The sequence below is a fragment of the Coregonus lavaretus genome (assembly GCF_964263955.1).
Source record: "Coregonus lavaretus genome assembly, chromosome: 22".
NCBI classification, from domain to species: Eukaryota; Metazoa; Chordata; class Actinopteri; order Salmoniformes; family Salmonidae; genus Coregonus; species Coregonus lavaretus.
In genome coordinates this window covers 15507539-15532323 of record NC_140009.1, presented here as the reverse complement: position 1 = coordinate 15532323, position 24785 = coordinate 15507539, and the positions used below count along the sequence as shown (strand labels likewise).

At 42.5% G+C, this 24785-nt stretch overlaps 2 protein-coding genes across 2 annotated transcripts in view; one reads left to right on the top strand and one right to left on the bottom strand.

The window, feature by feature from the left end:
• LOC311149532 (peroxisome proliferator-activated receptor gamma-like) overlaps positions 1-7100 on the top strand; it is a gene marked incomplete at both ends in the record, with an annotated part of 19863 nt that extends 12763 nt beyond the window's left edge. Inside the window, 5 exons of the mRNA XM_084186711.1 lie at positions 303-496; positions 816-954; positions 4639-4835; positions 5571-6048; positions 6853-7100. Coding sequence (XP_084042837.1) covers positions 303-496; positions 816-954; positions 4639-4835; positions 5571-6048; positions 6853-7100 — 1256 coding nt within the window. The remainder of the gene's footprint in view (positions 1-302; positions 497-815; positions 955-4638; positions 4836-5570; positions 6049-6852) is intronic.
• Positions 7101-9326: 2226 nt separating this feature from the next.
• Positions 9327-24500, bottom strand: LOC311149827 (RAF proto-oncogene serine/threonine-protein kinase-like). The gene is made up of 18 exons (XM_084187056.1): positions 24020-24500; positions 19863-20089; positions 19343-19455; positions 18822-18924; positions 18190-18347; positions 17174-17266; positions 15260-15413; positions 14695-14814; positions 14475-14517; positions 14235-14350; positions 13719-13836; positions 13431-13515; positions 12766-12942; positions 12196-12242; positions 11927-12045; positions 11489-11620; positions 10872-11006; positions 9327-10670 (listed from the first exon to the last, which is right to left on the bottom strand). The coding sequence occupies exons 2-18, from the start codon at positions 20061-20063 to the stop codon at positions 10530-10532; spliced, it is 2055 nt and encodes a 684-aa protein (XP_084043182.1). The 5' UTR covers positions 20064-20089; positions 24020-24500; the 3' UTR covers positions 9327-10529.
• Between the last annotated feature and the right edge of the window lie 285 nt (positions 24501-24785).

Here is a 24785-nt window from a genome sequence, read left to right as displayed (position 1 = left end):
AAGTGTAATACCTTAATTATCTATAAATGTAATATTATGTTAAAGCTATTGCCACACATGGCAATGTAAACCTTGTAGTGTATTTTAGGTTTAAAAAGGCTTCTGAAGTTTGAAAGTTTGACATTTCAGACTTGATTCCCTTACGAAAAATGTATCAACCATAGAAACATTTCCATTAATTATAATCCACATAATAATTCACATTTCCTGTTGCTGCAGGATTATTTTCCTGCTGTAGCAAACATGTTCAAATTAAGATCCTACATCTGAATCTCATTGTGTTCTCATTTGTCTTTGTTCAGGTTCGGTAAAAGTGGAGCCCATGTCCCCTCTTTGGTCTAGCAACTGTAGCGTTGTCAGCCTGTCCAGACCCCCTCTTCACTCCAAGTCCCCCACTTACACAGACCCCAGCACTCTGCTCTACATTGACTGCAGAGTATGTGGGGACACGGCATCAGGCTTCCACTATGGGGTGCATGCCTGTGAGGGCTGCAAGGTAGGACTGAGACCTACCTACTGAGGTTCTGGTGGCTTGTCAGTATGCATAGTTATTGTGTATGCTTGGAGCTATACAAATGCATTGTTACACATTTGATCATAAAAACAAACTGATCACATTCCTATTTTTTTAATTCATAAAGCAGCAGCAGACTATATTTATTTTACAGTATTTAAAAGAAAGAATTGTGATCAATGTCAACGTGAGCTTGACATGAATCCAAGGGTAAGGGTGTGTGTTTATGTGTCAGGGTTAAATCTTTACTAATATTTGACCCCCTGGATGTTAAATAACATGTTCTCTGCCTTTCTCTTAGGGATTCTTCCGCAGAACCATGCGGTTAAAACTGGTGTATGACCACTGTGATCTGCATTGTCGGATTCACAAAAAGAGCCGGAATAAGTGCCAGTACTGTCGCTTTCAGAAATGTCTGCTAGTGGGCATGTCACGCGATGGTAAGCCCCTACATTGTTGTGAAAAGTAGATTTGTTTACCAAGATTTTTAAGGGTCATGATTTGTCATATACAGTGCATTCGGAAAGTATTCAGACCCCTTGACTTTTTTCACATTTTGTTACATTACAGCCTTATTCTAAAATGCATTAAGTTATTATTTTTCCTCATCAATCTACACACAATACCCCATAATGACAAAGCGAAAACAGGTTTTTAGAAATGTTTGCATATTTATAAAAAATAAAAATTTATTTAAATAAGTATTCAGACCCTTTGCTATGAGACTCGAAATTGAGCTCAGGTGCATCCTGTTTCCATTGATCATTCCTGAGATGTTTCTACAACTTGATTGGAGTCCACCTGTGGTAAATTCAATTGATTGGACATGATTTTGAAAGGCACACACCTGTCTATATAAGGTCCCACAGTTGACAGTGCATGTCAGAGCAAAAACCAAGCCATGAGGTGGAAGGAATTCTCCATAGAGCTCCGAGACAGGATTGTGTTGAGGCACAGATCTGGGGAAGGCTACCAAAAAATGTCTGCAGCATTGAAGGTCCCCAAGAACATCATTCTTAAATGGAAGAAGTTTGGAATCACCAAAACTCTTCATAGAGCTAGCCGCCCGGCCAAACTGAGCAATCGAGGGAGAAGGTCCTTGGTCAGGGAGGTGACCAAGAACCCAATGGTCACTCTGACAAAGCTCCAGAGTTCCTCTGTGGAGACGGGAGAACCTTCCAGAAGGACAACCATCTCTGCAGCACTCCACCAATCAGGCCTTTATGGTAGAATGGCCCGACGGAAGCCACTCCTCAGTAAAAGGCATATGACAGCCCGGTTGGAGTTTGCCAAAAGGCACCTAAAGGCCTGAATGCCAAGCGTCACGTCTGGAGGAAACCTGGCACCATCCCTACGGTGAAGCATGGTGGTGGCAGCATCATGCTGTGGGGATGTTTTTCAGCAGCAGGGACTGGGAGACTAGTCAGGATCGAGAGAAAGATGAACGGAGCAAAGTACAGAGAGATCCTTGATGAAAACCTGCTCCAGAGCGCTCAGGACCTCAGACTAGGGCGAAGGTTCACCTTACAACAGGCCAACGACCCGAAGCACACAGCCAAGTCAACGCAGGAGTGGCTTCGGGACAAGTCTCTGAATGTCTTTGAGTGGCCAGCCAGAGCCCAGACTTGAACCCAATCTAACATCTCTGGAGAGACCTGAAAATAGCTGTGCAGCAACTTTCCCAATCCAACCTGACAGAGCATGAGAGGATATGCAGACAAGAATGGGAGAAACTCCCCAAATACAGGTGTGTCAAGCTTGTAGCATTATACCCAAGAAGACTCAAGGCTGTAATCGCTGCCAAAGGTGCTTCAACAAAGTACTGAGTAAAGGGTCTGAGTACTTATGTAAATGTGATATTTCCAGGGGGTTTTACTTATACATTTGCAAAAATTTCTAAAAACCTGTTTTTGCTTTGTCATTATGGAGTATTGTGTGCAGATTGATGAGAGAAAAAAAACTATTTAATCCATTTTAGAATAAGGCTGTAACAAAATGTGGAAAAAGTCAAGGGATCTGAATACTTTCCGAATGCACTGTATGTTAACTCCAAAGCTTTGCATTATGTAAGTGTGGTAGGCTACTCCAATTCATTAGCCTAAAGCTCATTAATAACCTTTTACTGCAGTGGGCTAAATCAGGGTCACACAGAGTGATTCTTACGTAGTCTTAAAACAAATCGACTTTGAAACGAAAGAATACACCTCACACACATGGTTATGGGCTTAAAAAAAGAAGACACCTGGACCATGTCAGATATAGAGTTGAAATGTATTCAATTTGAGTTTGCATCCCAATATTACACTTTATATACATCACAGAACACTGAAATATAACAAAACTGTTTGACATAGAAACACCGGATTTTCGTTGTAAAAACTTTATTAAATAGGAAATTAGGAAAGATATTAATAACATTCCACCCATGAGGCCAAAGAGGGCGCTTTTAGTCATTGACTGCATTAAAGGGCTGCTCTTTTGATTGTCTTGCATTAAATTAGGAAAGGATAGCTAACAGCCATAAGCACATTCCCTCCTTCTGCCTTGATGTGTTTGACCATAATTTTTTTTAAACATAATATTATACAGTAACTTCAGAAAGTATTCACACCCCTAGACTTTCTCTACATTTTGTTGTGTTACAGCCTGAATTTAAAATTGATTAAATTTAGATTTTGTGTCACTGGCCTTCACACAATACCCCATAATGTCAAAGGGGAATTCTTTTTTTTCTGTGGCACGCACAGCAACAGGGAGCGAGGGAGACATGCAGTTAACCAAATCCTCTACTTTAATCTTGAAATATAACTGCAACTTTATTCTCGACATACTATTATGAGTTTATTCTCAAAATATTGCCACTTTATTCTCAAAATATTGCCACTTTATAATCAACTTTATTCTCTAAATATTGCCACTTTTTTAAAGTACTATTGTGCAAAAAAATAATAATTCAAGTATCACCACCCATTGCCATTTATTTATTTTTCACTTGGCCCTAATACTCTTCTGTACCTGAATACAAAGCGTTATGTTTGGGGCAAACCCAACACATAAACACATCACTGAGTACCACTCTCCATATTTTCAGTGCCCACTCACAGGGCACTCTCTGACACTTCAAAAAGGGTTGACAGGGTTTGATAACACTTATTTAATGTCAAGGGTAGGGATGGCACAATTACCAGATAACCATGTAACCGATGGTTATGGATGAAGACCTTCATGAAATTAAAATAACCGTCATAACCATTAAAAAAACAAACAGCTGACTGAAGACGGGACGGCCGGGCATTCGTGCGGTTGAGTCCGTTTCTGCGGTAACATGGACTCTTAACAACGTAATGAAACGTTGTTGCTCCAAGGCAACGCCCCCCTCCCTGCAGCACCAGCACACATTGAAATAGAATGAATAGAACGGGTTTGGAAACTCTAACCCTGGCAATTTGACTGGTCAACTCATGGGTACACTCGCAATGGCTGCATGGTATTGGGATGCAATCATTTCCATGGTAATGTAGAATGTTCATTCAAATGATGTTAACTGATGTGGCTCATGCGATGGAATGTATTTTTTCTAATGTCAGTTGAGTTGAATCAACAAATCACAGCACACATTGATGGTTACACTTTCTACTTTAACTTCCTGCTTTGCTCCTATGGGTGCACTCGCAATGACCGCCAGTCCACCCATTATGCCATCATTGACTTGAATGGGGACACCCGTTTTATTCATTCTATTTCTATGGCAGCACAGTCAGGAGCGGAGTAGAAGAGAAAATGTGTGTAATTTTTCTTTTTTGTTATTCGAACGGTTATAAAGGTGACCGCAGTCATTTGGCTGACCAATAACCGTCATCCAAAATTACATGACCGTCACAGCCTTAGTCAAGGGTGTTAAACATATTCAATGTGAACTGTTTCAACAGCAGGTGTCTGTCTGAAACTGGGCCTTAAGTCTTTGGAAAGGTTTCTACACAGCAGGATGAAGTATATTCCTTCTTTAGCCAACGTCTTTGTCATTGTCTTGTTTGGGCAGCCAGTGATGTGAAGCATTATTCAATACAGAAAGAGTCTGACTGGCACCCAGGCTAGAATATAATGATTCTGATGTCCCCACACAGCCACCCGCTTCGGCCGGATGCCCCAGGAGGAGAGAGAGAAGCTGCTGGCTGAGTTTATGGATATGACCCCCAGGAGCCCAGAGTCAGCGGACTTGAGAGCCTTGTCCAGACAGCTGTGTCTGTCCTACCACAGACACTTTCCCCTGACCAAGAGCAGGGCCAGAGCTATCCTGTCTGGGAAGACCCACGGAAACTCAGTAAGGGCCAAATTGTTACTTGAGATACTATACAACTACATGCACAGAATCTTTAAAGTTTTGCATGAATTATGCATTGATACCAATGGAACATTTGTGATATGAGTCAGAACAAACCCATTGAAAGCCACTTTACCCCTCTCTCTCTCTCTCTCTCTCTCTCACACACACACACACACACACACACACACACACACACAGACACACACACCAGACATTTGGTTCTGTATATTTGAATATCACAGTTTTTGGTAAATGCACTCTGTCCTGATGTGGTCCTCTGTAGCTCAGCTGGTAGAGCACGGCGCTTGTAACGCCAAGGTAGTGGGTTCGATCCCCGGGACCACCCATACACAAAAAAAATTATGCACGCATGACTGTAAGTCGCTTTGGATAAAAGCATCTGCTAAATGGCATATTATTATTTTTTATTATTATTTACTGGTAGCAAAATATCAGTATACATTAGGAAGCAGTAATATTGGGTCATCTAAGTTTGTCTAAGAGGAAATAACTAATAGACAGTTATTTATACTTTAGAGAAGCAGATATATTTTCACTAACCTAAAAGTCAGGATTTTAATTTCCCTTTAATTTCCTAGTTAGATGAACCTGTTGTGCACCAAGCAAGGGGCCTAATACTGAATCACTACTGATTGCCAAGAGAATGAATGGCAATGGATGGAAACGCTTCATAATACATCATTTTTAAGGGATGTCTCTCTTTCCTTCCAGCCGTTTGTCATCCATGACATGAAGTCTCTGACGGAGGGTCAGGACTTTATAAACTGTAGACAGTTCCCTTTCCTGGAGCACCAGAGGTCTGTCCTGCCTCCTCAAGAGCCTGCTGGAGAGCTGGAGCTCTCCTTTTTCCGCCAGGTTCAGTTCCGCACCGCTGAGGTTGTACGAGAAGTCATAGAGTTTGCCAAGAGCATCCCTGGGTTCACAGAGCTGGACATGAATGACCAGGTGACCCTGCTGAAGTACGGGGTCATCGAGGTCATGTTGATCATGCTGGCGCCGCTGATGAACAAGGACGGCACACTGTTCGGCTACGGACAGATCTTCATGACCCGGGAGTTTCTCAAGAGTCTGAGGAAGCCCTTCTGTGAGATGATGGAGCCAAAGTTTGAGTTTGCGGTAAAATTCAACGTGCTGGAGCTGGACGATAGTGATATGGCGCTCTTCCTCGCCGTCATCATCCTCAGTGGAGGTGATGTTTTTCCGTTTTACATTTATGCGTTTATATTAGATAGATGCGGTAAAGAGGTCAATGGAACTCAACCCAAACGCGTGGGGGAAAGATGGCGTGGGGAAAATATCCAAAATCTCCTCATTGCCCCCCAGCAAAATTAGCCTACATTTAGGACGTTGTTTATACAATATGTGTATTTCACACTATGTTGAGGTAAAAATCGGAGTATAATGCTTGTATGGATGTCAACCCCAATACATGTTAATGTCATCGTCACCAATCAACTGCATTACAGTTCAAAATTACTTTGACTACCACCACCGATTTCTGTATGCTAGCTATTCTACCAGCTTATACGAACAGGATTTAGCATTTAGCAGTAACTTCTTCTAAACCCGAAAAGGAACTTGTAAATGTTATGCAGCAAAAACAACCAAATATATCAAAATCTAACTTTAGTAACCACATTGTGGGCCTGTTACAATACATCAATCATGACGGATTTGACGAATATCCACTTTGTTAGATCAGATTTGTTGAATGTGCGCCAATCAGGCATCCAGCTTCTATCCCCCACGGTCTGCGTTCCATTGACCTCTTTACCGCATCTATATCAACTGCAAGATTAGCTTTTTTATTGCTCAGAGATGGCTTGATTGGGTTTGAGAGCAGATATAAAACAACGGTGACCTATTTTATGCTATTTTTCTCATCAGGACATTGTAACTTCAGATCATTTGATGTATACTGTATGTCCAATCTTCCTCTATTTCCCTCCTGCCACTCTCTGGTGACCTCTAACCTTGACGTGCTCTACTCTAGACCGTCCAGGCCTGGTGAATGTGAAGCCCATCGAGGACCTCCAGGAGGCAGTACTGCAGGCCTTGGAGCTGCAGCTGAAGACCATCCACCCAGACTGCCCTCAGCTGTTTGCCAAGCTGCTGCAGAAGATGACCGACCTGCGGCCGCTGGTGGCCGACCACGTCCGCCACATCCACCTGCTCAAGAAGCATGAGCTGGAGATGTGTCTGCACCCCCTACTACAGGAGATCATGAGGGACCTGCACTAGAGTAGTGGAGACTATACACTGTGATTTATACTATACAGCAGAGGCTACTGATAATAATGGCTGGAACAACACAAATGGAATGGCATTCCCCCTTATTCCACTCCAGTCATTAACACGAGCCTGTTCTCCCCAATTAAGGGAAGATACATAGTCAGTTGTACAACTGAATGCATTCAACTGAAATGTGTCTTCCGCATATCAACTGAAATGTGTCTTCTGCGTTTAATCGTCATCCACTTCATCCGAGGAACAGTGGGTTAACTGCCTTGCTCAGGGGCAGAAGGACAGATTTTTACCTTCCTAATAAATACTTAAAGTATAGTTTAATGTTGCCATCTGCTGGTGAATATGTTAGAGATGCCATTGCTTTATGATGTTATGCAATGTCATGATATACCACTGTAGCTGAGGCAAAGCGTGTCAGTGCTCATGTTAAGGTAACTTTAAAGAGCCACTGAACATGCAGATTGGCACGTGTTTTTCTGTTGCTCATTAGAAAAACGAGATTTCAGTCTTGGAGGTGTTTCCTGGCCGATTCCGCGTTTGGTTAATGATGTTTGTCCCCCACGAGACACTGTAGATGCAGAAGCCTATTTCACTTCTTAAAAATCCCCAGAATGAATCTACGATAACTCAAGAAATCGGTAATAAATGTTGACGTTTTTGACGAGGATGTTTTAGTTGCCCAATTTTACACCTTTCTAAGGTGTTTAGTGCAGTATTTTTCAAGTTAATAAATGTGCGACGTGTTGTCTTACGTAAACAGTCAGAGCTGCTGGGCAGGTCTGTCTCACTGTCTATGCTATTGGATAGAGAGCGATCGCCGCAGCTGTTCACCCCATGTTAGTGGGCAAATGGACATCGTCAAATCAAAACCCAACCTTCATTTACCAGTTGTGATGCACGGATGTTCCAAAAGTATCCTATTTACACTTTAGTAAATGTTGACACTAGAATAACTGTTTCTGACTCCTATTGATGCCACATAGGCAGTTTTCAAAGGGATTCGTTGCTTTTTAAAGGCAGTCACTCTTTAATGACTGTGATTATTGCTATACATAGTGTATTCTATCTACAATGAGATATGGCATGGTAAAAATTCTTTAGTTTATTAAAAACATAATTGGGGAAATGGTACAATAGTTATTTTGCCACAGTGAATTCATGTGCAGCACAGGTAGTAGACCTGTGGGGGGCGTTTTTAAAGGGATATCTTCACAAAGGTTGCAGAGATGGCTTTGTTGCATGTGCAAGAGGATGCTGTGTACGTGCTTGTGCTTGTAGATAGTGGATAGTGTAGCCCACTTATAGTCCCCTGGATCTGCTACAGCCCCCACTGTGTAAGGAGGGTGAATCAGAAGCATGTGTCAAAGCTATGTAGACAGCATTTCCACCAGGTGGAGCTCTTGTCACCATAGGGCCAGATCAGAATTAGATATTTGTATTCTATTGCTTGTCTTATTTTAAGGAGTCTCTCTCTGTGGCCTGTCAGAAAGCAGAAATAGAACAGTTAAACACACACATAGCAGAACTCCACAGAAATAGCAGCCAAGAGGTCAGAAGATGGAGGTGGTTTTGGTCTTGTGTTTCACCACTTCCGATGACACCAGGGCTATTTTTCCCTTCACTGAGGTTTTCTGAGACACACATGATTCAGGAAGATACAGGAAATCACATTACTAATACTTACGCCCCGTCATCAGTCCCTGAGTTAGGTCTGATGACCATCTGAAAGGAAAACATCAGAGCCATCACACGTTATAGAACACAAAAACATAATGGTCTATGACTGCAAAATATGGTTTATAAGGCTTTTGAACATAAAGAGCTTAAACTTAAGCATTTCCCAACAGCTTCGTTGAGATTGTGTTATCATTTAGTCCCATCCTCTCTCTGCCAATAGCTATGGAGCACCTAGTTCCATTTTCCCAATGGTGGAATCCCCTAGTGGCCTGTCTAGACGGGATCCACGGTGAGATTGCACCACAATGCTACTGCAACAGCAAACATTGCACCCAGCTACAAAGTCTTGCACATGTATGAGATCTTACTGAGGTGCACAAAGAGAGTCTAATGGTGGAGATCAGTGTCTCAACGTCTTTTGTACCTGCCTGGGACAATTTTGATTAAACAAGCCCTTTACAGCAGACACAATCAGTGTAAGGCCACATTCTCCAGTGTCTATCTTTTTAATATTTATTTTAATGTAGATGCCCAAAGTCTGTGTCATCGCAATTTTTTATAGCCAACCAATGCCTGTGTTTGTGCACAGGCAACATACACTTTGATTGACAGTTATTGTTTTGAGTGAACCCAGTCCTTTTACCAGTCAGTAGCAACAAAGAACGGAAAGTGTTGAACACTTACGTTTAACTTAATTTAATTAAAATAACATCAAATTAACAACATTCTCACCACATTTACAATAAAATGTTTAACCTCCTGAAAGAGACATGGCAGACAAAATGCAAATTATTAAAGACAATTGCCCAATATCCAGCTCCTGAAGGTTTACCCAAAGAGAAGGCTGATTAAAATGTGTGGGTTACTACTGATCAGAACACTCCGCAAAGCCACGAACCAATCACATGGACCCTAGAAACATAGCCATCGCTTTTATTAAAATGTCCAAATTAAAAAATGCTTTTTTCTTCCTCAATCAGTCATGCTTGAGTGTCTGACAAGCTATCATTTTTTTCAGAATTAAGGAAAAAAAGTATAAAAGCATGAAGATGAAGACTGATAATAATTTAATATCTCTGATTTAAGACTATGTACAATCAAATACCCCTGCGAAACCGATAGATGCATCACACTGTTTTTGATAAGAATCATCCTAGAAGGTGAGGTTGTTCAGGGTATCTTGGTCTAGGCTTCATTTCCTCTTCAGGCAGGTCAGCTTAGAGAAGATCTTCTTCATAAGAAACCAGGGCAGTCAGACAGAAAGGTGTGCTTCACAGCTCAGAGATAGAGAGACTCTTATTTTTCTCTCAGGCATTTCCTTCAATGTCTCCGCCTCTCTGTCCCCAGGTAGGTGTGCTTTCTTTCACATATTTACACCTTCCACTAACTACATTGCCACTCTCTCCATTGCACTCATTTTAGCCATGGGGAAAATTACAGTAGGCCTCTGATTAACCCTATAATGTGCATGAATTTCCTTCACCGTGAATCATCTTCTCCAACCCAATGGATAGTCAATATTTTTCTCCTCTCCATACCAAAACATTCACTGGAAAAACTCAGTCAGTGACTGAAATCCCATTTTGATCCCCATCCACTGTCACTTTCAGAGGATTATTTTACCGCCAGTCCCTCCTCTTTTTCTATGCCATAGATATTTGGTGGGTGTGTGTGTGTGCGCATGCACACACGTGTGTATGTTTTGGAACAGGAACAGGTAGGAGGGACAGGTTGGGTATTGTAGTTCTAGAATACAGGCAGTCTGGTATAGGTGGAAGTGAAGGCGTTAATGTCCTCGGTGTGGGAGGCTCTGTGCAGGGAGGGTTCTGAGGCACTGCGGTTGATCTTAGGCAGGGAGTGCTGGAGCAGCTCAATGGACGACAGGATCTGGAAGAGAGAGAGAGAGAGAGAAAGAGAGAGGGGGAGATTGGATGAGTACCGGGAAGCACTCCCAGCAAATTTGGATGCCTTTGCTACAGTGCCATTTGTATTAAACTCCAAAAACCTTTCAACTCACTTCAGCCACTTTAGACATTTTCAAAATAAAGGTGGCGAGATAATGTACAGAGAAAACTCATTATCAAGTACCTGGGGGAACAGTGGCCTCTCGTCCTTGATCTTCTTGATGCAGTCGGCCACCAGCCTCTTCATGGCTTTAGGACAGCTCTTATAAAGCTTACTGAGGTCTGGCGACAGGTACCCCCGGCCCACCATGAAGATGATCTATAGAGGGAGAAGAGGGTTAGGGTTAGGAATAGAGGTCTGGAGACAGGTACCCCCGGCCCACCATGAAGATGATCTATAGAGGGAGAAGAGGGTTAGGGTTAGGAATAGAGGTCTGGAGACAGGTACCCCCGGCCCACCATGAAGATGATCTGACAGGGGAGACAGAGATGAGAGATTACAGTGTTACTGTTTTCTGTGGAGGTCACAACCAGTCACTAATAATACCTGTGAGACAATCCTTATGACAGAACTTGACTATGGCCCTCAGAGAGCGAGAGAGAGAGGTACTAGAAAGAAATAACAAACATTTGGCCAGTGGCTGAAACTGAAACTGGGTCACACAATCCTAGTTATATTTGATTTGTTAAAATCAAACAAGGCAGGACAGGTCAAGGGCCTATATCTGTCCCTACATTTAGCACAACTGAAATAGAGAGTACCGTGATTTCAGAGATGTCTGTGTGGCAGGCTGGGTTTACCTGGTCTCTGTTGGCTATCTGTGAGTATGGCAGCTCTCCCGTCATCAGCTCATGGAGGACAACACCGTAGGAGTACACGTCTGACTGGAAACTATAGGGCATGTTGTCCTGCATACGGATAACCTCAGGAGCCTGAGAACAGAGGACAGAAAAACAGACAAACATGTTTAAATTGATTTAATTTTAAATTCCAGGAAACATAATGAGTTCATCTCAAATTCTCACAGGGTCTGGCTTCTATGTTTCATTTTCAACAGAGACAAGTCAAACAATGAACGCTGGAGTGCACGACCACCAAAACGAACACATTTTCCCACAGATTAAGAAACTGCTCCCCTTAACCCCATCTCTCAGGCCCAATCTCAACAGCAAAGAAAGTAACGTATTTTGTTCTCTAAGGGTTTTCTAGTGTGACATTTACATTTTCCTCTTACTGACCATCCACAGTATGGACCCTGAGGGTTGCTCCACCTGGTGAGAACCAGTCCACCTGGCCTTGACCGTGGCCAGACCAAAGTCTCCTATCTTCACCGTCAGGCCCTCGTGTAGGAAGATATCTGTACCGCTGTCAAGGAGGCAGAGCTGTGGCAGACTGCTGAATCTGTGAGCTCATACATCATTTGTCTAATTTCAAGCCAACACTATTTTCTATTCAGTTGTGTCACAACAAAGTGACAGAGCGTGAAAATGTTTGAAGAAAAGGATACTGTTTGACTTCATGTCCCGGTGGATTATGTTTTTGGCGTGCAAATAGCTGAAAGAAATTTCAGTTGCATGTTAATAATACAAAAATATATATACACATAAGATCCTTCTAAAGCTATCACCTTTTTATAGCGTCAATCTCAAGCCAACACCCTTGTAAACCTAGCATTCCTATAGAACTGTAAGTAGCACCAATCTACACCTAAGCTTGTCCCTGCTTGTCTACAACCACTGTGATTATTTTTTACCCTGCTGGTCATCTATGAAGGTTTGAACATCTTTGAGAAAAATCTGCCGTTAATGGCCATGTACTGTTATAATCTCCACCCGGCACAGCCAGAAGCAGACTGGCCACCCCCTCAGAGCCTGGTTCCTCTCTAGGTTTCTTCCTAGGTTTCTGTCTTTCTAGGGAGTTTTTCCTAGCCACCATGCTTCTACATCTGCATTGCTTGCTGTTTGGGGTTTTAGGCTGGGTTTCTGTATAGCACTTTGTGACATCTGCTGATGTAAAAAGGGCTTTATAAATACATTTGATTGATTGATTGAGTGATTGATTGATTGATTGGACTCACTCCATGCCCTGAGCTGTCTGCCTGGCGATGTCTATGAGCTGGAACATCTGGAAGTTGGTCTCCTGGACGTGAAGATGTTTGTAGAGGCTGCTGCCATCACACCACTGGGTCACAATGGCCAGGTTGTCCTTCGTCATGTAGCCCATGAACAACAGGATGTTGACGTGTCGCGTTTTCCTGTGGCCAAAGAGAAGGAGAGAGAGAGATAGAGACAGCGAGAGAGAGAGCGAGAGAGAGAGAGAGGAAGAGGAAATCACTAAAACAAAGATGAGATAATGCTGCATGAAGATAATCTACCAACAACAAACACATTATTGGGTCAATGTATTGCTCTCTCTAAAGTGATGAATACAATAAGAATATCACTATAGGGAAACAGAAAGCCTAGTGGTTTGAGTGTTGGGCCAGTAACCGAAGGGTTGCTAGTCAAACAAGGTGAAAAATCTTGAGCAAGGCACTTAACCCTATAGGGGTCGCTGTTGATAATGGCAGACCCAGGCCATGACCCCACTCTCTGAGAGTGTCTCAGGGGGAGTTGGGATATGCAAAAAACACATTTCCAATTAATACACACTTGTACATGTGTGAAATAGGACAAATATAAGCACCACCAAATTATTATTATTATTATTATAGTTCTCCTCCCTACTCTCACCCTCTCTTACCTAAGGACAGCCACCTCGTTTCTGAAGGCCTGGAACTGCTCTGGCGTGGGGTCAATCACCTTTAGGATCTTCACCGCTACGTCACCTACAACAGACAAACAATGTGGTACAGAAACTGTCTAAGCTGCTGTGTGGCCATGTAGACTAGGCTCAGTACAAGTGTTGAAGCCAACTCATAGATCCAGAACTCCTCACAAACCTTTGTAGACCTTCGTAACAGCTTACAGCATTACCAAGCATTACAAGCATTGTGTTTATCCAACAGGTGCCATCCAGAAGCATGCTCACCGTGCCATTTCCCTTTGTATACCGTTCCGAAGGAGCCTGAGCCGATACGGGAGTGCAGCACCACTTCACTGGCCTCGATCTCCCAGTAGTAACTGGAGTCCCGCTTGTCCCTCGGACGCTGCAGTGGGATAGTCAATATAAGGCCACATTCTCCATCTACAGTAGATCTTATATATAATTCACCTACACTCTTACAAAAAAAGGTGCTATCTAGAACCTAAAAGGGTTCTTCGGCTGACCCCATAAGAGAACCCTTTGAAGAACCCTTTTTGGTTCCAGGTAGAATCCTATTGGTTCCAGGTATAACCCTTTTGGGTTCCATGTAGAACCCTTTCCACAGAGGGTTCTACATGAAACACAGAATGGTTCTACCTGGAACCAAAAAGGGTTATTCTATTGGGACAACAGAATAACCCTTTTGGAACCCTTTTTTCTAAGAGTGTAGGAATTAAAAGTACTATTAAGATGCTATTCATTCACAGTAAGTGTACAAACTACAGGGGCTGTCTAACTTACTATTTTGTGTTTCTCCTGAGTGTTGAATGAAGGAGCCCTCTCTCGTCTGTCTGGCGCTGGGGTGTTAGACTGGGGATGGGACCAGCCTGTGGGACTCTGGCTGGGGGAACTCCCGCCTAGGAAGGGAAGATGGACGCCAGGTTATGACAGAAAGTATTGTTGTGGGATGTTGTGCATGTTTCCTTTAGCTTAGCAGAAACTGAGCCACTCATGTGGGGTAACGACCTTATAAAATCTTACCTGAGTCATGATTACGCATTGCTTCATGATTACGCATTGCCTCCTAGGAAAAAAAAACTAAATATTATTTCAGATTTTACAAATATCAAATGAACACAAGTCATTCAACAGTTTCATCATTCAGTTAGATACAGAAACTGTAAAAGCATGTGGATACTAGTCTGTTGAAAGGCATGCCATGTTGTTTATCACACAACACTCTGACACTCTGCCTCCTAACCTTGTCTGGGCTCTCTGACGTCGCTTCAACAAAAGAGTTGGAGAAGCGAACAATACCTACTCTCCTCTTCAGCCAGAAGCGCCTGCACCAGGAGCTAGGGGAGGTATTCAGATAATCTAGCTACTCCCCATCAGGGCACCACACAGTGAGACAGTGAGGACAGGGAAGGAAAGGGAGACAGAGTGAAGGAAGGTAAGAGAGGAATGATAGAGTGCTACCCGGGTGTTACATTTTGTGGGCATATTAGATACAGCATTCAAGTTATAATTTTTCCAAATACACCCGGGTATGGAAATGAATGAATCAGAAAGGAATACAGTAAAGTGCAGGATATAAAAGTGAAATGAAACACAATCAAGGAAATGATGCAAAGTAAATTGTCATCATGCTAGATGAATTACTTAGTAGAAAGAGTAAGGGGGATGGAAAGATTACAGAAGTTAGGCAGAGAAGATGGTTGAGATTCCTGCCATGTAAGAAGGGCCAGATCGGGCAAGGAGGTTATTTTAAGATAGCTGCCTGGACCTCCAGGAGTCCCTTGGGGGCCTGCGTGGTGTGTTGTTACCTCGATCATGCTGCTGTCGACTGGCATGGTGGTGCTGACCATGTGGACGTTGGGCGTGGAGGTGGAGCGTTGCCTCTGGGATAGAGCACCCCCTGTGGGTGGGTAGGGGGCAGTGTAGTTGAAGGCGTGAGGGGTGGAGCAGCGGTGCAGAGAGCTGATGGGTGAATACAGGGGCAACATCAGGCTTAGGAAAAGTAGGGGTCATGGTTTTGTCATGACAATTGTTTGGATAATCAAGGATCAAATATTATTACAATAATTTTATAATTACTATTGTTGTTAATCTTAGTCTGAGACAGTCCTCAAACAGATACCATTGAGGTGCTCTTCTAATGCAATTTTTTTTTTTAAAGAACACTTCTTATAATCAATCTCACAGGGGTGTGGTGGATGGCAGCTTGTCAGTTTCATTTCTGACATTATGTGAATTTTTTCTCAGGCACACCCTAGAACACCCTCACTGTGTGACATGGTTAGAAGACAGTTTCTGTTTCAGGCAGTGACAGTTTGACACATCTCAACATCTATCCTCTACTTTCTAGATAGTTGAACAAACACAGTCATGAACACATTGAGATTCTACAAAATTCAATAACAGGAAAATGTTCTAGGTCATTCTACAAATACTACCCCATTCACTAGGGGAATTATTTCAACCTCAGTGTTTGCCAAGTATTTGCTATGATGTTACGCTACAAAGCTCACCAGTCAAAGTTAGCACAAATCCTACCAAAACATTTCACATTGTACAGGTGTGGGATCTTAATTTGACCAGTATTGTCGCAGCAAAAGAATCCTGCAGCAACAGGATTTTAACATTCCCACTTTTCCCGCCGATGTAATGTTTAATCTGTGATTAGGCTATTAGCTGGCCAAAATTGGGCTACATGAAAAGTGCAATACTGTTAATATAACCGTTTGTTAGTGCGGGAGATGTACATATATTTCAGTGAATTTATGTAAATCTCGACGCTCATCTGCATTTCCTGCGGCGCAGGGAAATTCTCAGCGACAACAGAATGATCAAATTAAGATCCAATATCTGTATAACTATCAGAGTAATACATATTTCACAATAACTTGAAGGGAAAGGTTATGGGTTTTGCTTTCCTGCATGTGTCTTGCCTTTCTAGGAGCCTATGCAACTCATGATTGCTAGTTGGCCTTTCAGAATGGTGGTAGGTGACAATTCTCCTTGCACTCTCATTAAAGGTCTTGTTGATTCAGTAATTAGTGTGATGCTGGTCTTGGTTCACTGCTGACTGGAAAGTATATTGTACTGTACTGTCAGTTGCTGGTAAAAGTGGCACTCCATGCGAGTGACATACCATACTGTATTAGACCACACTTATAACCCTGTAAAGCACTCTATGAGAACAAATCCCCCTTTTGGCCAAAACAGGACTTTGTTTTGAAGAGCATTTGAGATTGTTCTGCGAGCTAATTTGGCAACGATCTGAGTGCTTTAAACTGTTATAAATGCTCTGAAACAACAGCCTCTTTTCACGCCTCTGGTTACATAAGCCCCCTGGACGGTGAAAGCTTCATAAAGCTGGAGACATAATCAAAAACAGGCATTGATTCGGTTTGAGGCCCGGGTTAAGGTGCTTTACAGCTGCATCAGCTGAGGGCCAGTCAAACATGGCAACCAAAGAACCTTTACATTTGGCCACCATTACCTCCGAGAGCCAAAGTACTTACTACACCTTACCGTACTGTAGTTAAATCAATTATTACCACACGCAACCTTTAGTTGACGTTAAATGGTATGTCAAGAGGAATACTTTTACTGTACTTGTAGTTATTTGATTGCTGATGCTGTGTTGCTGCCTGGAGATAGCCTTGCTCACAGTACCAGGTGTGAAAGTGGTCCATGGGAGTTGCAGAGTTCAAGAGCAAGAGGGGTTGCTTTACCTGCTGGGGAGTCGGGACAGCGATTCTCTCATTCGCCGAGAAGTAAGAGGAGGAAGAGATGGACCCCCACTTTCACCTGGTGTAGGGAACAACCGAGGAGGAGAGGGGAGGGAGAGAGAGAGAGAGAGAGAGAGAGAGAGAGAGGGAGAGAGAGAGAGAGAGAGAGAGAGAGAGAGAGAGAGAGGAGAGAGAGAGAGGAGAGAGGAGAGAGAGAGAGAGAGAGAGAGAGAGAGAGAGAGAGAGAGAGAGAGAGAGAGAGAGAGAGAGAGAGAGAGAGAGAGAGAGAGAGAGAGAGAGAGAGAGAGGAGAGAGAGAGAGAGAGAGAGAGAGAGAGAGAGAGAGGAGAGGAGAGAGAGAGAGAGAGAGAGAGAGAGAGAGAGAGAGAGAGACAGAGAGAGAGAGAGAGAGAGAGAGAGAGAGAGAGATGGAGAGAGAGGGGGAGAGAGAGAGAGAGAGAGAGAGTTTGAAGTTGTATTAGTCATATGTATCAGGGAAGGGGAGCGAGAGAGAGAGAGAGAGAGAGAGAGTTTGAAGTTGTATTAGTCATATGTATCAGGGAAGGGGAGCGAGAGAGAGAGAGAGAGAGAGAGAGAGAGAGAGAGAGAGAGAGAGAGAGAGAGAGAGAGAGAGAGACTATCAACCACCAACCATCTGTTTAAAATACTTCAGGATAAAGACAGCACCATGAAAGGTTGCCAGATAAAATGACAAATGTATCTCTTCATTGCCAGTGATAGCCATTTACAAATGCTTATTGTTGAAATATGGAGTTCTAAAGCCTGCATGCAAAACAATGCTCTATGTAAATATCTATCTACAATGCAGACTGTGAGACTACCACATTCATTTATCTTACTTAGCTCCTATGTTAGTATGTTCATTACATTGTTTATTCACCCATTGCTGTATACTTGTACTGTTAATATTTATATTGTTTTGTGTTCTTGCTATTCCATACAGTTATGTGTTAGCAGCCATTTTGATTTGTGCTGCACAGTAGAGGAGAAGAGACTTACAGGAGCTGTCTGATGTTGCTCCAATCCACACACATCGTGGGCACTTTGGTGCTGCAATGCTCATGGAATTTGTAGCCGCATGTTTGGCAACGGAAACCGTTCAAAAGGAACTTCTGGCATATATCGCAGAAGGCCAACTTCAGAAATGTTTTCCGAACCTGAAAGTTAAAGAGGAAAATGAAGTATTTCATTCTTTTCCAGCCGATGCTAACGGCCTGGGTAAACAGTGTAACATCCTTTATGGCAGGGGTGTCAAACATACGGCCATTCAAACCAGCCCGCAGATTTTTGTTTCTTCAATGTTGTTTTTTGGGGGTAAAAATGATCTTAATCGACATTGAAATGACTAAAACCTAATCGAAACTGTGTAGAAATGTATAGTCTTTATAGTCTCTACATTTATAGACTTTTCACTCTGTCCAGCTTGCTAACCGTTATCGAAACGAAAGCTAAGCTAGACAGTCAGGGAGCATCAAAAATACAAAAGCGATGGATAGAGGACTATTTTGTGCAAATGTTTACGACAAGGAAATATAATACATTTTAAGTGCGTCCCTCCAGACCTCGGTGAAGACCAAATGCAGCCCGCGGGGCAAAATGAGTTTGAAACCCCTGCTTTATGGGCTACTTACAAAGTTGTGCGTCGTCAAGGGGACATGATCTAAAACTTCCACCAGCAGTTCTTCCCCAATTAGTGAGGTCGAGTCGGTATTCCAATCCATACGTGACTTTTTACTGTTAGAAAAGGGACATTTACATTTACATTTTAGTCATTTAGCATGACACATTAAGTAAGGTAACACATACTGGAGGGCACAGACTGACACAACTAGCCTTTACAAGAAAAGGTCATTCAACATGTCTTAGCCTGAAAGGTTGTATAGCTGTAGAAATCTCTTTGCAGCAAAGTTTAACCACATCCCTGGAAAAATAAAACACTTTCTTACAGCATCATATGGACCTACCTCAAGGTAGAAGTTGCCCCTAACCACAGATCTAGGATCAGCTTGCCCCACCCCCAATCCTAGTTTTTAACCTTTGGTGGGTGAAATAATACCTCACCCGGTATCAGTGGTTAGGGCTCATTTTTACCTACACTGCAGAGATCAAGTGACACCCCTCTGATCCCCCTGCCCCAGTGCCCAGTGCATACCTCCTCTGTCCTGGGTACAGTCTGAAGACAGCACAGCACTCCGGTTGCAGGCCCCGCACCTTCAGCGCTTTGATCAGGCAGCTGTGCAGGGTCATACCTGGCCTCACGTTCACCTGAGGGACCACAACAAACACACTCAACAACAACAACAACACTTACTGGGACCAGTGAAAACATAAACATGTGCATAATATATTCTCTTTTGGGATAATGGGATGATTTGGAATAATGGTATGCCCTTTGGTCTGTGTATGATGATGATAATCAATTTAGGTAGCAATTTTCCACTAACAGACTGCCACACTGCACTTAGGTGACTCAGTTAATTAAGCACCCACTCAAACAAACATTAGTGCAGCAGTGTATTGTTGTTTCCATAATCCCACTCACTCATTGTCCCCTGAACTACTGTATTTCATTGTTTCCATTTGTTTAGTGTCCATGGGTGTTTTGAAAGGCTATTCAAATGAAATGTACCATTAGTAATGTACTATTATTATTATTGTTCTAATGGACTCACCACCGTGCGCTGCTGGTTGGGGAGGTAGACGCGGATGGTGCTGCTGGTCTTGGAGTCGGGGATCTTGCTGTCGTCGGAGGAGCGGCGCTGGGAGGGGAGGCCCTGCACCATGGTCGGGGAGAGGCAGGGGCCCTCAAACACAGAGTCCTTCATCCCAAAGCCGTTGCTCAGGGTCTTCCACGCTCCCTGGAGGTGCTCCATCAGCAAACACTAGTGCTCTCAGTGCTCTGGGGAAATAGTGGGAGTCAAAGTGTTGGGTTGGAATTCATCACATACAGTGAGGGAAAAAAGTATTTGATCCCCTGCTGATTTTATATGTTTGCCCACTGACAAAGAAATGATCAGTCTATAATTTTAATGGTAGGTTTATTTGAACAGTGAGAGACAGAATAACAACAACAAAAAACCAGAAAAACGCATGTCAAAAATGTTATAAATTCATTTGCATTTTAATGAGGGAAATAAGTATTTGATCCCCTCTCAATCAGAAATTATTTCTGGCTCCCAGGTGTCTTTTATACAGGTAACGAGCTGAGATTAGGAGCACACTCTTAAAGGGAGTGCTCCTAATCTCAGCTTGTTACCTGTATAAAAGACACCTGTCCACAGAAGCAATCAATCAATCAATCAGATTCCAAACTCTCCACCATGGCCAAGACCAAAGAGCTCTCCAAGGATGTCAGGGACAAGATTGTAGACCTACACAAGGCTGGAATGGGCTACAAGACCATCGCCAAGCAGCTTGGTGAGAAGGTGACAACAGTTGGTGCGATTATTCACAAATGGAAGAAACACAAAATAACTGTCAATCTCCCTCGGCCTGGGGCTCCATGCAAGATCTCACCTCGTGGAGTTGCAATGATCATGAGAACGGTGAGGAATCAGCCCAGAACTACACGGGAGGATCTTGTCAATGATCTCAAGGCAGCTGGGACCATAGTTACCAAGAAAACTATTGGTAACACACTACGCCGTGAAGGACTGCTGTAGCTCAATTGGTAGAGCATGGCGCTTGTAACGCCAGGGTAGTGGGTTCGATCCCCGGGACCACCCATACGTAAAAATGTATGCTCACATGACTGTAAGTCGCTTTGGATAAAAGCGTCTGCTAAATGGCATATTATTATTATTATTAAGGACTGAAATCCTGCAGCGCCCGCAAGGTCCCCCTGCTCAAAAAGCACATATACAGGGCCGCCTGAAGTTTGCCAATGAACATCTGAATGATTCAGAGGAGAACTGGGTGAAAGTGTTGTGGTCAGATGAGACCAAAATCGAGCTCTTTGGCATCAACTCAACTCGCTGTGTTCGGAGGAGGAGGAATGCTGCCTATGACCCCAAGAACACCATCCCCACCGTCAAACATGGAGGTGGAAACATTATGCTTTGGGGCTGTTTTTCTGCTAAGGGGACAGGACAACTTCACCGCATCAAAGGGACGATGGACAGGGCCATGTACCGTCAAATCTTGGGTAAGAACCTCCTTCCCTCAGCCAGGGCATTGAAAATGGGTCGTGGATGGGTATTCCAGCATGACAATGACCCAAAACACACGACCAAGGCAACAAAGGAGTGGCTCAAGAAGAAGCACATTAAGGTCCTGGAGTGGCCTAGCCAGTCTCCAGACCTTAATCCCATAGAAAATCTGTGGAGGGAGCTGAATGTTCGAGTTGCCAAACGTCAGCCTCGAAACCTTAATGACTTGGAGAAGATCTGCAAAGAGGAGTGGAACAAAATCCCTCCTGAGATGTGTGCAAACCTGGTGGCCAACTACAAGAAACGTCTGACCTCTGTGATTGCCAACAAGGGTTTTGCCACCAAGTACTAAGTCATGTTTTGCAGAGGGGTCAAATACTTATTTCCCTCATTAAAATGCAATTCAATTTATAACATTTTTGACATGCGTTTTTCTGGATTTTTTTTGTTGTTATTCTGTCTCTCACTGTTCAAATAAACCTACCATTAACATTATAGACTGATCATGTCTTTGTCAGTGGGCAAACATACAAAATCAGCAGGGGATCAAATACTTTTTTCCCTCACTGTAGCAATGTTTACGCAGTGTCTGTCTTCATTCCATCACAACTCCAACACATTTCTTATTCTGAAAACTAGCTGAGAAAACTAGAAAGGAGTCGTAGTAGCTAGTAGGATTTGACAGTCCTCCAAAACATTCTGTGATTTGATTTGACCATGGGAAAAAGAGTACTGTCAATACAGCAATGGTCCTATTAGGGCTGTGGCGGTCATCACATTTTGTCAGCCGGTGATTGTCAAGCAAATGACTGCCGGTCTCACGGTAATTGACCGTTAATTAATTTTACACTAAACACATTTAGTATCTCCTGGCTTCCATGCATAGTCTACAAGCCAATGATGCAGACCTTTGGAACATGTACATTTTAAAAAGTCTAATAAATCCAATTAATTTAGCCTACACCATCACAATAAATCCATTATTTATTTTAGACAGGTCTAAAGAAACATGATATGAAGAAAATGTAGTCTATTTCAGAAGAACAGAATAGCATACTCTGAGTTGTCCTTATGTTAGGTCCTGATCTGGCTATGCCATATGGCTCTGGGCTACACTAGTTCATTTAGCAGACCTTTTTTTTTTTTGAATTCCGTGCCATTATTTTATATTATTTTATAGTATGAAGAATACAATTGAACTCCAGCCGACGCTTGGCATTGCACATGGTGATCTTAGGCTTGTGTGCAGCTGCTCGGCCATGGAAACCCATTTCATGAAGCTCCCGACAAACAGTTATTGTGCTGACGTTTCTTCCAGAGGCAGTTTGGTACTCGGTAGTGAGTGTTGCAACCGAGGACAGACGATTTTTACGTGCTATGCACTTCAGCACTCGCCGGTCCCGTTCTGTGAGCTTGTGTGGCCTACCACATCGCAGCTTAGCCGTTGTAACAGCACTTACAGTTGACCAGGGCAGCTCTAGCAGGGCAGAAATTTGACAAACTGACTTGTTGGAAAGGTGGCATCATATGACAGTGCCAGTGAGGCCATTCTACTGCCAATGTTTGTCTATGGAGATTGCATGGCTGTGTGCTCGATTTTATACACCTGTCAGCAATGGGTGAAGGGGTGTCGACCTACTTTTGTATTTATAGTGTATCTGTGAACAACAGATGCATATTTGTATTCTCAGTCATGTGAAATCCATAGATTAGGGCCTAGTGAATGTATTTAAATTGACTGATTTCCTTATATGAACTGTACCTCAGTAAAATCTTTGAAATTGTTGCATGTTGCATTTATATTTTTGTTCAGCGTAGTATAATTGATAATATATGATTTATAGTGTATGGCTACATTTAATTTGCTCTTTTAAACCTACCCTTTGGAATAACTTCAATAGCAACAGTTTATCTATTTAGTTATTAAGAGATCTCTCAATAATCATTCTCATGATAGCACATTGGTAGTAGTCAGTGGCAAATATCAAACCTTGATGGGTAACAGTAGCTGTAGAATAGATCAACTCTCAGTAGCAGGTTCTGCTCAGCCTATTGTTTTTTTCTGATAGTGGATATAACGTTGAAGATCTGACGTTGTTTCAAATGTACAAATCTAACATATGTTATACAAGGTTTGTCTATGTTGAAAATTGGTTTCCATGATGACATAATACTGTGGTTAAAATACACTGGATTTGCAAATCCAGTGTTTTGTGCCCAGCTACATATTCCATCTTTCAAAAAAAAAGTAGAGATGACAAATGACAATGTGTTATAGAATGATAATATAATGTATTATATGCAATGCATATACATTTTACAAAATAAGTAAATATATTTGTGCAGGAGAATAGTGGTAGAAATGACTGAACTCAGTCCTCTAATTTACAAGTTTAGAGTCTATTTTCAACTCTTCCTCTAAACACTGATTGAAATAGCATAGACAATGCCACGCTGTCTCAAATCTGACAGTAGCCTTTCTAGGGCCCTTTTCTGTAAGATCCAAACTCCTTCATCAACCCGAAACTTTAGACAGATCTATCACCATTTTCCTATCACATTAAATAAACATATTTGTTCTACTGAGTCCAACAAGACTCACATTGATCTGGCTCGGGAGAAAGACGACAGCTGCAATCCAATTTTGTGCAGAATTAATGGCACTGCCAGAGCAAACTTACCAACACAAGCTAGAAAACTTCAGCTCCGCCATAACTTGAGCAAAATGTGGAGTCGATGACATCGTCATATTTGCAACGCATTCAGAGAGAAAATCCAAAATGTTGAGCCCGGAAAGAAAGTAACAATGTATCAAAATATCAAACCATTCCAAACCATGAAATAATGTCCCACATGAAGGGAACCCCGATGTGTTACTCAACCAATCCCTAAAAAGATATTTAGCCTTCCTTTCATTACTTACCCTGAGTGAGAGAAAAAAATACTAGCCTACAAATCCAACAGAGACACCTTCCCAAAGTCACATGTGAATGACACTCTACAACCGTCCGGTTCTATGAGGTTGATGCCAAATTAAAACTCTCAAAAAGTGGTTGTAGTTATGTTGTTCAAATACCAATCAATATTTACGGCGATAAACAGAAGGTGAAAGAGTTTGAGTTCATGACGTGCGCCTGCCTGACGCCAGTGATTGAAACAGGACCCCACAGTCATAACAACAATTTCAGCCTTACAATTTACTGCGCAATTATGAGGACACAAATTTAAGCCAGCCCACCCACTCTGACACTATGATATTTACTTTTTATGTCAATAATTAGTGAAAAGTAAACAAAGTCCAAAAAGTTGAGGTGTAGCCTAATAGAAAACAACCACACTTATGTTATTAATGCATTATGAATGTGTGATACAGGTTGGGCACTGACAGACGAAACACAAATAAGACAAGATTTAGCCTAGCTATTGGCATTCAGGATGATTAAAATG

Excerpts from the sequence above, each read along its gene's own strand:
- LOC311149827 (XM_084187056.1), bottom strand. The coding sequence starts at position 20,063 with ATGGAGCACCTCCAGGGAGCGTGGAAGACCCTGAGCAACGGCTTTGGG. Across the intron at positions 12,046-12,195 it reads CCGGGACATGAAGTCAAACA|ATATCTTCCTACACGAGGGC; the intron begins GTATCCTTTTCT and ends ACAGCGGTACAG. Across the intron at positions 11,621-11,926 it reads CAGGGTCCATACTGTGGATG|GCTCCTGAGGTTATCCGTAT; the intron begins GTCAGTAAGAGG and ends CTCTGTTCTCAG.